Source organism: Vulpes lagopus, chromosome X, assembly GCF_018345385.1.
Source record: "Vulpes lagopus strain Blue_001 chromosome X, ASM1834538v1, whole genome shotgun sequence".
NCBI lineage: Eukaryota > Metazoa > Chordata > Mammalia > Carnivora > Canidae > Vulpes > Vulpes lagopus.
In genome coordinates, this window is record NC_054848.1 from 121,566,645 (window position 1) to 121,578,073 (window position 11,429).

The window sequence follows — 11,429 nt, forward strand, 5'->3', positions numbered from 1 at the left end:
GAATGTGAATGCGTTGCCCACTGGCCTGATAAAAGGCTAGCATCACTGGGCACTTCCTGTCTTCCGTGTTCTCACAAGAGCCCTAGAAGCACAAATTGTTGGCAGCCCTGTGTTGTAGATGAGAGTCAGAGAAGATGAGCAGCTTATTCAGGGTTCACAGCTAGTGAGCAGCAAGAGCAAAACTCAGACCTGGGCATTGACCTGGTCTCCGTCAGGGCCATGTGTGCAGAAAACCAGCAGTCTGTGGAAAAAGTGGCTCTGCTGCACCAGCTGGATAGCAGGGCTTACAAGTGTTGGGGCATGTTTCCTTCCAGCTCTTTTAGGCATGTGTGTATATTTTACATAACGGAGATCATGCTGCATCAGAAAGTTTTATATCTTTTATCTTTAAGCTTTTTTAGAATATCATTAATACTTAAATTATGAAAGGGGCAATAGCGAGGCTGAAAGGAGCAACAGGTGACATCTGACTTGATTGCTAAGAGTCAAGCTGCTGCAGAATTCATGGTTTTCAATGCTCAGAATGAGTGAGCAGTGATTGGTTTTAGTGCTGCAAAACTGGGTCTATCCAGAACAGTCCGTGACCTGCTACTAGGTAGCTGGGCAGCACTGAATGAGAAAGTGGCAGTACTCAACTTCACTACTGACTCCAGGTTCAGTTGTTCCCCGCCTATACTCCCCCATTGAAACTCAAGGCCATGTGTTTGCCTCTAAGGGTCGAGGGGCGGGCGGGGAGGGGGAATGTCTCCGTGACATCACGTGATGTGCAGAGCTTTCTTATATCTCTCTTTTTTCCCCTAATATTTGCCCTGTCCTGACAAAATAAAGTTCTTGATGGTAGAGGGTGTGAGTTAAAATGTGGTAATGTGCATGGCATGGATAATTGAAGAGCTAGGTTTTGCAGAGTGTGTGTGTGCACGCGCACACACGTTTATACGTATGCATGTGAAAAAGCTAGGACTTTGCCAAAGAACGGAGTGGCTTACAAGCCCGGAATATTTTTACTGTCAGCAGTGGTTCTTAAGGTACAAGGAAACCTATACAAAGGGTTGAAATAAAGAACATCAGATGCCTTTGGTTGGAAATAAAACTATGGAAAAAGGCCGGGCCCCTGTCTTTGCTTGCTAGAATAGCAAGCAAGTGGTTGTGAGTGTGGGCTTTGATGTCAGATGGGCCTGGATGCTAGTCTCAGCCCTAACCTGAGTGAGTTCCTCGCACTCTGGGATTTACTTTCCCCAGCTGCAGAATGAGCCCCCAATGCATATGGGCCTTATAGGGCACTTTGGTCACACAAGGTGTTTGTTGCAAATGCCCCAAAATGATGTCCATTAACACGTTTGTTGTCAGAGTCCTATCTGTGTGCATGCCCCAGCAAGACGTCCAAATAGTCCAGAGAGGGTGCCTTTCTAGACCCTGTCTGGATGAGGCTGTGGTCTGCAGCACATGGCCCATACAACTTGCTTCTGGCCGCCTGCCTTTCAGATCCCAGTTTGAAATCCACCTCCTTTGCCAAAGGTATTCTATAAGAATTTAGTAATTTGGCACCATAAATCACGAAGCATGATGGATGAATTTGTAAAATGAACATGAAGTAGGTTTTATCAAAAAGGGAGTCCTTGTTTGTCAGTGTGCCGATTCAGCTTTTTTTATATAATGAATTATTGAGTGAAATTGGTAGGATTGGGGAAAAGCAGCATAGTGGTGTTGTGTTCTCTTGGAGATGCACTCTGTAGTAACTACAGCTTTTTTGTTTTGTGGGCACATCATCAGGTCATCCGCCATGATGTCAATGACAAAGTCACTGTTATTGGAGCTGGAGTTACTCTGCATGAAGCTCTAGCAGCTGCCGAAGATCTTTCCAAGGAAGGTCAGTTGGTTGTGTTGCTGGATTTTGGAGTTTAAGCTGGGGAGAGGTAGGACTTGGGCTGCCTCATGTGCCCTAATTGGTCTTTTTATTGTAAGTCTGTTTCACATACAAAGCTGCTATTGCTGTTCTCCAGATATTTCCATCCGTGTCATTGACCTGTTTACCATTAAACCCCTGGATGTTACCACCATCATCTCCAATGCCAAAGCCACAGGTGGCCGTATTATCACCGTGGAGGACCACTACCAAGAAGGTATGTACAGGCCTTGAGGATCATTTTGAATGTCTGCTTTGGCGGGATGTGTTTTTGTTTCCCATGATTAGAAGCATGACATGTTTCTGGGTGTCATCCAGGAGGCACTCATCCAACAACCTCTGTTACTGCTCTTTTGCTGCAAGGGTATCATTTTAGGGGTCTCTTATCCACCTACACTGGTTCCTTAGGGTGGGGCCATACCCATACTTATTTATGTGACCCCAGCATAGTATAGCACCTAGTGCCCAAGTCGCTCAGTGGCAGCACAAAGGAGTGTCGAACTCAGCATTGTGGGTAGGGAGGGGTCTTGAAAGCTTCACAGTTGTGCTTGACTTTTCAGTGATTAATAATTTGCTTCCCTCCCAAAATGGGAATGGTGCCTTGCAAGCAGAGAACACAGTCAATGCAGAAAAACTGTGTGTCAGGGAGAAGGAGCTGGGAAGGTTAGATGGGGCATATGAGGGAGTGGGGAGTTTCATGTGCTCCTGTGTCAGGGGCCCCAAGAGCATACCTGTGTCCTACAGTGATTTTCTAGGAGCGTTCTGAGTGCTTTCACAGCTGAGGTTTATTCTAGGGAAAGGACACACACCAGGACCCATAAGGAGAGAAGACACAGGGCAGGGGTGGAGAACCCCTACACCTTCCCATCCTTCTCTCGCTCCCCTCCATGAGGGTCCTAGTGAGCACTCTCCCCTCTCCAGCAGTGGCAAACGCATCACTAGAGACCTAAGGAACCCACTTGAGACTCAGGACCCCAGGTTTTATTGGGTGCTGGTCACACGGGTCCCCTCTGGGAGCATGCACCAATTCTCCTGACTCCCAGAGGAAAGCAGTCGCTCCAGGGGCCTCGCACCAGCCCATTGCCCAGGTGTCCCCCAAGGGCCATCCATGCAGGTAGCTCTGCTGAAGCTAACAGCTTCAGGCCTGCTGGTCGTTCTTTTCTGTATATATTATTGGTTGGTTTAATCGTTTGGCAGTTCCCGACAGCTTTAAGAACCTGAGCTTACAGAGCCCTGCATCGGTGGAGCCCCAGTTGAGAGCAGTTTGGGGGGGAGTGTCATGGGGCTGGGAGCAATTTGGAGACCCACATTTTGTTGTTTTTTTTTTTTTAAGGCAAATGACCTTTTTTTTTTAATTTTTTTTTATTTTATTTATTTATGATAGTCACAGAGAGAGAGAGAGAGAGGCAGAGACATAGGCAGAGGGAGAAGCAGGCTCCATGCACCGGGAGCCCGATGTGGGATTCGATCCCGGGTCTCCAGGATCGCGCCCTGGGCCAAAGGCAAGCGCCAAACCACTGCGCCACCCAGGGATCCCGAGACCCACATTTTGAATGAGAACTCTCCTGGCTAGTCAACTGATGACTGTTAGATAAATCAGTGGCCAGTGAAAAATATTTTTCCCTAGGAACCAGCAAATTCAGAGGCCTCTATACTTAGGGGCTTTAAAGCTGACTAGCCAATTCCAGAACAGAGCCTCATGTCCCTTGTTTCCCCAGGTGGCATCGGGGAGGCTGTCTGTGCAGCTGTCTCCATGGAACCTGACATCTTGGTCCATCAGCTGGCAGTGGCCGGAGTGCCTCGCAGTGGGAAGCCGGGCGAGCTGCTGGATATGTTTGGAATCAGTGCCAGACACATCATAGTGGCCGTGAAATGTATTTTAATGAACTAGAATACATAACTGGCTTTTAGAAGACTGGCTTCTGTACCGTACATTTATGCCTGTTGCCAGACTATCATTTAAATCCTACTGTTTTCTTCTTAAAAAGTAGAACAAGTTAACTCTCTTCCTGTTAAACCATAACTACATATACAAGTGCATATCTTTGACTCATTAAAGTGTGTTATAAGGTTATAGATAAGAGAATAGCTGATAAGAGAACCACATAAAAGTTTTCTGATAAGACAATAAGTAAGTAACTGGACTGGAGATAAAAGTTTTCTGATAAGACAATAAGTAGCTGGGCTGGAGATCAATGTAGGGTACGTTTCTTAAATGTGTGTTTTCCTAGAAGTAAAGAAAAGGTAAATTGAACTGTAGACTGCATCACTAAGGCTTTGTGGCACTGTCGCACCCTGCCACACACTGCTGTCCCAGTTTGAGAGTTTGTGTGCTGCCATCCTACCTGCAGCTTCTTGGGGACAGTGTGATTGCAGTTGCTCTGGAACCTCTGGTGTTTGCCTTCATTTCCCCTTAACGGTGCAGAGGTTGTGCAGCAGCAGCGAAAGCTCTCAGGATGTCCTGTGCTGCTTGCAGTGACTGTTCTGTGAAGAGAGGACACAACTAGTTCTAGTCTCCACAGTGTGCTCTTTTGTGAGGTTTCAGAAATGACTTATTTGCCCAGTGATCACACCAAACTGTTAGCTCAATTATATTTGTTTGCTAAGGATACTAGTTAATATCAATAAAATGTTTTAAAAAAAACCAGCTGCTTTACTCTTTTGTGCTTCATATGTGGGATTTGGTTTCTCCTCGATAAAAACTCAAATTAAGGACAAAGTTTCTAAGCCAGGAAAGAGAGTACGCTCTCTGCGACAAAAGACCACGGAAAGGGTATAGGAGGTGTGCCGCTAGAGGACAGTGTGTGGCCCTCTGCATGTGTGTGTCTCTCTCTCTCTCTGAACAAATAAAATCTTTTTTAAAAAAGTTAAAGATGGGACCAAGGTTGAAAACTAAATCTATAATTGATTGGAAGTGTCTGTTACGGTCCTACTAATTTTTATTTCCCTCATTCAGTGGTCATCAGGGGTCTTTGTTCTAGAATATATGGTAGAGACCCAGGAACTACCCTGGCACTTGGGAGTCCTCCTGGGGGCCCACTCTGCTCCTGCGCATTTTAATCACTGAACTGGTTTCCCAGTCCATAAAATGAGCATGATTGCTGTGCTTGTTTCCTAAGATCTCTAGATTTCAAAAACATTAATTTTTGTGTAAAACAGATTAAAAAAGTCAATATACAAGAATATTAAAAATACCAAACTGGATTATTGGTAAAAATAAGTTGATATAGGGTCACTGTAGAAAATTTAGAAACTAGAGGGGTGCCTGGGTGGCTTAGTCACTTAAGCATCTGCCTTCAGTTCAGGTCATGATCTCAGGGTTTGGGGATCAGCCCCTGCATCAGGATCCCTGCTTAGGAAGGAGCCTGCTGCTCCCCCTGCTTCTGCTGGCTCTGTCAAATCTTTCAAAAATTAGAAGATAAAAATAAGCAAAAATTTTTAAAATTTTTTAGGATAGTCACACAGAGAGAGGGAGAGAGAGAGAGGCAGAGACATAGAGGGAGAAGCAGGCTCCATGCACCGGGAGCCCGACGTGGGATTCGATCCCGGGTCTCCAGGATGGCGCCCTGGGCCAAAGGCAGGCGGCAGACCGCTGCGCCACCCAGGGATCCCAATAAGCAAAAAATTTTGACCTCCTTTAACTAACCATGTCACACTCCATATAATTCACGTTTTCAAACTACAATCTGGTGGTTTTTAGTATAATCACCGAGTTGTGCAACTATCCCCTGGTCAGGTTCAGGACATTTGCATCACTCCAGAAAACCCTGAACCCTTAAGTAGTCACTCCCAGCCCCCAGCCCCTGGCAACCACTCGTGTGTTTTCTGTCTGTGGATCTGCCTGTTTTGGACATTGGAGTGGAGTCGTACAGGGTATGTGGCCTTTTGGGGTTTGGCTTCTTTTGCTTCATGTAATGCATTTGAGGCTCGTTCATGTAACATGTGCCAGGCCTCCATTCCTCCTCCTGGCCACATAATCCCTTCCTTCAGTGTAAATACTGCACTTCATCCGTTCACCAGTCGGGGACATTTGGGTGGCTTTCACTTTCTATCGTGACCAACGCTACCGATATTCCCGCTCCAGTCCATGGATGTGAGTGTTCACGTCCCTTCGCTGTATATAAGCCTAGGGGTGGAGTTGCAGACTTGGGGCAATTTACTACTTTGAGTGTTGTGTGTGGGTGTGCGGGTAAATAGTTCCGTGAGGAGGGAGTGCGAAGGTGCCCTGCCATCTGTAAGGCACTGGGCACCCTAGGAAGGCCCTTGGGAGTACACCCGGAATGTAGGACTACGCATGAGCGGCACACCTGCTGGATTCAGGTGTAGAATGCCGCATCCGGTGAAACCCACACCAGGAATAGAACAAAGTCACGAATATGCGCCGTAATAAAGTCCCCTCCGAAGCCCCCGCTCGGGCGCCCCGGGTGCTGGGCACGAGCAGGCCCGAGAGCAGCCTGAGCACCTGTGGCCAGCTGCGCCCGCTGTAGCTCCTGAGTGTCACTTTGGGCAGACGCACACGGCCGGGTGGTGCAGGTGCGCAGGTGCGGGAAGCCGCCGCACGTTGGGGCGGGGTGTGTGTGCGCGCGCGCGTGTGTGTGTGTGTGTGTGTGTGTGTGTGTGTGTGTGTGTGTGAGACCCTTTATGCCTCAGTTTGTTTCATCTGTAAAGGGATGACCGTGCTGCTGCTGCTGCTGGTAGCTAACAGGCCCGTGGCCAGGATTTCGAGGTGTCCTCGGAATGTCCCCACGGACGGCTTCCTCCCAGGCGGGCCCACTCCCCGGCCCCAGCCTCCCCCCACCCACCATCCCGCCTTAGCCTCCAGCAGGCCCCGCCCTCTCCTCCTCGCACCCGGCCCAGCCCCGCCTGCGGGGGCCCCTGTACCCACCATTACACAGCGCCTCCCTCGCCGCGCACCCCGGCCCTGCGCCCCCTCGGGACGGGCAGTCGGCGGGCGGCGCGGGCCACGTGCTGGGGTCTGTGCCGTCACTCATTGTGCTCCAGCCAATGGGCGGCGCCGGCGCCAGGCCGCCGCCCGGAGGTGCGCACCCCCACGCCCAGAGGGGCGCAGCAGCCCGGGGCCCAGGCGCCGCTGGGGGAGGGAGCCCTGCTGCTAACGTCGGGTCCCAGCGACGGCCAGAGGTACGCCCCACACTGAGGGACGCCGCCGGCGGGGGGTGACGCCCGGAGGGACAGGGCTGCGGGCGGGGGGCGGACCTGCAGGTAGGGGGGCGGCAGGGCTGTGCGGGCGTCGCCAGGCCGACATGGAAATGACAGGCGACACTGCTATCGTCCTCAAACTCAGGCCGGCGGAGCACATGGGGTGCGCGCGCAGTCGTCGACGGAGCAGCCCTCCCGCGGGCGCGGCAGCCGAGCGGCGCTGCCCCCCCGCACTCCGGGACCGCGGGCCCAGGGGCGCTGGCCGCGAATTCGGCACCGCGGGGCACACGCCCCAAGGCTTGCCTGGCCCGGACGGGAGGACAACCGGGGACGCCCAGCACCCAAGGTAGGGCTTGGTGCCCGGGAAGGGGCGGGCAGGGGGCGTGCCCACGCTCACCCGGCCCGTCCCCCGGCAGGCTGACGCTCAGAGGCACGCGGAGCTCCCCGATCCTCAGCTCCCAGCGAGGCCAACCGTGGGTCCCAATCCCGGGCTGCAGGGCCACGCTCCTCCACGCCGGCCTCCCTCGCACGTGGGAAACGCAGAGAGCCTGGGAATTCCACTGACGTTGGCATCTGTGAGCCGCACAATGAAACCCCGTGTCTGATTTCCAGCCCTGAGCCCTTGAGGGAGAGCGAGTAAGAGGATTTGGGGGGCTGCGGTGCAGGGGCGCCGCTCGTCCTACTGTGAGCCCAGTGGACAGTGAAGGACCCTGCGCTCGTCCCCTCCTCGCCGCTCGCTGCCGGGGCGCCCCGGGCTCCTCGCACACCCCGACCTCACAGCCATGGTGAGCGCCACGACGGCAGGGGAGCACCCGCCTGCCCCCGGCCGGCCTGAGCCTGCCGCCTGGGAGTCCCTGCCGCCGGGAGCCTCACCCCCCAAGGGCAAGGGCGGAGCCGCCCCCAGGCTCCGAGGCCACGCCGGTTCAGTCCCCAATCACGCGGCAGGAGTCAGCATTCTAGAAACAGTCCCTCCACGGAGGGAACTGCACGCGAGCAGCAGGGGCCTCGGCCTGACTGCAGGGACTGCGGGACGGGAGGCCCGGAGCAGCCCGTAGCCCCGGGGCTGTGGGAGGAAGCTGAGGCCCAGGGCGAGGGCAGGAGGGGGGCTGGCGTCGGAAGCACCCAGGGCCCTGGAAGAGCCGAGACCCGGCCTCCCTGGGGGGACTGCGGCCACCCACGGGGAAGGAGGAAGCCACGTGACCCTCAAGGGGGGACCCCCGCAGGAGGGGGCTGCTGAGGCCCCGGAGACCCCCCCCCCCGCCATTCCTGCTGCAATGACCCTGGTTCTTAGGCCTCGTGTGCTTTCCCACACCTGCCTGGACGCTTCCCTGTGTTTGAAGGAAGCCCTGCGCCCAGCCTGGGGCTGGGACGCCCCACCCCGACACCCAGAGGTGCGGCCCTGGCGACCGGCCGCCCAGCTGTGCCTGGCCCGGCCCCTCGGATGACGGCTCTTCCCGGGACGCCTTGCCCTGGGTCCTCGGGTCCGTGTAGCTCAGGGGCTGTTGGCCACGTGCGGAGTGACTGGCTTTCTACCCCAGTAGTGCAAAACGTGTGTAAACACCTGTGAGCACCCTCCGTGAGCTCAGCAGGATTCAAAGGCCAGTCCCTGAGGCGCAGCCCCCTCCGCACACGGCGCCCACACACGCCCACACACGGCTAACCACGTGAGCAGGCCCTTCTCGGGCTCACCCTCCGCCCTCGGCTGCGTGCTGGCCCGAGGCCCCCTCTCAGGCCTCAGGAGCCTGCGGGATCCCCGGGGGACTGTAGAGCAGGCCCCCCGAAGGGCTGGGCTGGCAGCCCCGCGCCTGGACGGGGCCTCAGCTGCCTGCCAGCCGGGGGTGCAGAGGAAGCCGCCCCACCCGCTGGAGGGCTCTCCTCCTTTCCTCACCTGGAGACGGGGCTCCCCCCTGGGGAGCTGGGCCAGGACCAGCAGTGCTGGCAGGACGGTGGGGGGCGGCTCCTCCAGCAGCAGGGGGCCCGCTGGAGCCCCTCGGCCGGCAGCCAGGGGAGGGGAAGGCAGCCCCTGCTCGGCGGGGACACTGGGACGGGAGTGGGGGCATCTCCCCCACGCCCCCACCCGCAGCTCAGTCACGCCCACCTCTTTTCCTATCCCTGTCCTTCCTTCCCCCGCGGAGCTCACCCTTCCAGAACCTGGGTTTGGGTGGGCAGGACCTGCTGTCCCTGCTGAAAGCCGTCCCCCCTGGCACCCGGGACCCCAGGGCAGCTCCCCCCACAGCCGCGGCCTCAGCCCCGCTCACTCCTCTCATTCCCTGGCTCTGCTCCCCAGGGATCTCCCTGGCTGACCCGCAGGCCACCGATGCACTGAAACAGCGTCACTAACCTTTCCCCATCCCCCACTTCCCGCCCTTCTCCGGCACGGGACTGGCATCCCTGGTTGGCAGGGCCCGGGGGCAGAGCGGCGGGGCCGGCCCCCACCCTGCGGCCCCGGGCAGCACGGGACCGTGTGGACGACACCCGGGGCCGCGGCGATGGGCCCAGCGGGCCACCCTGCCAGCGCGGGGCACGGAGGGACTGGCAGCGGGGACTGCCGAGCTCCCCCCGCCCCCCCGAGTCACCTGACCGGCCTCACGCGAGGGAAGAGGCCTTTGTGCCCAGGATCATCGACTGGGAGCTTCCTACAGTTGGTCCTACAAACGAGTGCAACTTCGGGGCGCCTGGCCGGCTCCGCTGCGGAGCAAGCAACTGGACCTCGGGGTTGTGAGTGCGAGGCCCACGTGGGTGTACACAGCGCTTCAAAGTAAAATCTTAAAAAAGAGGCATAACTTCTGTTTTTTTTTTTAAAAAAAAGACTTTTTGAGGGGTATCTCTGGGTGGTTCAGTGGTTTAGCACCTGCCTTCGGCCCAGGGCATGATCCTGGACCCGGGATCGAGTCCTCCGTCGGGCTTCCTGCATGGGGCCTGCTTCTCCCTCTCACTGTGTCTCTGTCTCTGCCTGAGAGACACACAGAGAGAGGCAGAGACACAGGCAGAGGGAGAAGCAGCTCCCTGCGGGGAGCCCAGGACCCCGGGATCACGCCCTGAGCCAAAGGCAGACGCTCAACCGCTGAGCCACCCGGCGCCCAACACCCATAACCTCTTGACAGCCCAACCAGCAAGCTGAGTCTTTCAAGACAAAGACGTACTGAGGGAAACATGTGCGACATTCGTGACAGAGAACTAAGAGCCCTAGTGGAGGGCAAGTGCGCGTCCTTCGGGGAGGCAATTACTTTGCGTATTAAGACGTCCAGTGCCCACAGGCCGTGACCTGGCGATTCCACCAGGAAGTCGGAGCGGCCTGGAGGGCGATTGACACCTTCACGGTGTGGACTTGCAGCGCTGCGATGAACCGCAGAGAGAGAGGAGAAAGGGACAAGTACCACCAACTGGGGGGACGCATTATGTAAACTATGGTACATGGATGCTGTCAAAGCCATGCAGCCCGAGAAGCAGTGAGCTAGACGTTTGTTTAAAGACCTGGAAGGTTTCCACAGACCTATTTTTTTTTTAAAGATTTTATTCATTTATCGGGATCCCTGGGTGGCGCAGCGGTTTGGCGCCTGCCTTTGGCCCAGGGCGCGATCCTGGAGACCCGGGATCGAATCCCACGTCGGGCTCCCGGTGCATGGAGCCTGCTTCTCCCTCTGCCTGTGTCTCTGCCTCTCTCTCTCTCTCTGTGACTATCATAAGTAAAAATAAAAATTTTTTTTAAAAAAAGATTTTATTAATTTATTCATGAGAGATTTCATCCCGATTCTCCAGGATCATGGCCTGGGTCAAAGGCGGCACCAAAGCACTGGGCCATCAGGGCTGCCCCTCCGGCAGGTCCTTAAAATTAAGCGTCCAGGGGCGTGGGCTGGCTCAGTCTGCAGAGCGTGGGACTCTCGATCTCGGCATCCTGAGCCCCAGCCCCACAGTGGGTGCAGAGAGGACTCCAAGGAGATAGACTTTATTCTTTTTAAGACTTATTTATTTACTCATGATAGACACAGAGAGATAGAGAGAGAGACAGAGACACAGGCAGAGGGAGAAGCAGGCTCCATGCAGGGAGTCCAACCCGGACCGATCCCGGGACTCCAGGATCACGCCCTGGGCCCAAGGCAGGTGCTAAACCGCTGAGCCCCCCGGGGTATCCCGAAGAAGATAGACTTTAAAGCCAAGCGTCCATCGCCACAGGCCCCACCATTGTACCCTTGGCCATTTATACCAAACAGATGGACACAGGATGACATGGAAACGTGTCCATGAATGTTCCAGCAGGTGTAGTGGTAGGAACCCGCAGCTGGCAACAGGCGCGTGCCCCCTGGCTGCCCCAGGGCAAGGCTGCAGCTCGCAGTAGGAAGGAAGAACCGACTGTGGACACACGCAGCAA

General features: G+C 55.4%; 1 protein-coding gene and 1 long non-coding RNA gene across 3 annotated transcripts in view; one reads left to right on the forward strand and one right to left on the reverse strand.

Moving 5' to 3' along the window:
* The window catches only part of TKTL1 (transketolase like 1), a 26,234-nt gene extending 21,776 nt beyond the window's left edge, over nt 1-4,458 (forward strand). Inside the window, exons 11-13 of the mRNA XM_041741323.1 lie at nt 1,771-1,867; nt 2,001-2,120; nt 3,622-4,458. Coding sequence (XP_041597257.1) covers nt 1,771-1,867; nt 2,001-2,120; nt 3,622-3,794 — 390 coding nt within the window. The 3' untranslated portion in view covers nt 3,795-4,458. The remainder of the gene's footprint in view (nt 1-1,770; nt 1,868-2,000; nt 2,121-3,621) is intronic.
* Nucleotides 3,340-9,684, reverse strand: LOC121483093. Of its 2 annotated transcripts, none has more exons than XR_005985688.1 (3): nt 9,402-9,684; nt 4,249-4,387; nt 3,340-3,728 (listed from the first exon to the last, which is right to left on the reverse strand). It is a non-coding gene; the product is annotated as an uncharacterized LOC121483093 (long non-coding RNA). The 2 variants fall into 2 exon arrangements; XR_005985689.1 differs by lacking the exon at nt 9,402-9,684 and adding an exon at nt 7,458-8,633.
* Between the last annotated feature and the right edge of the window lie 1,745 nt (nt 9,685-11,429).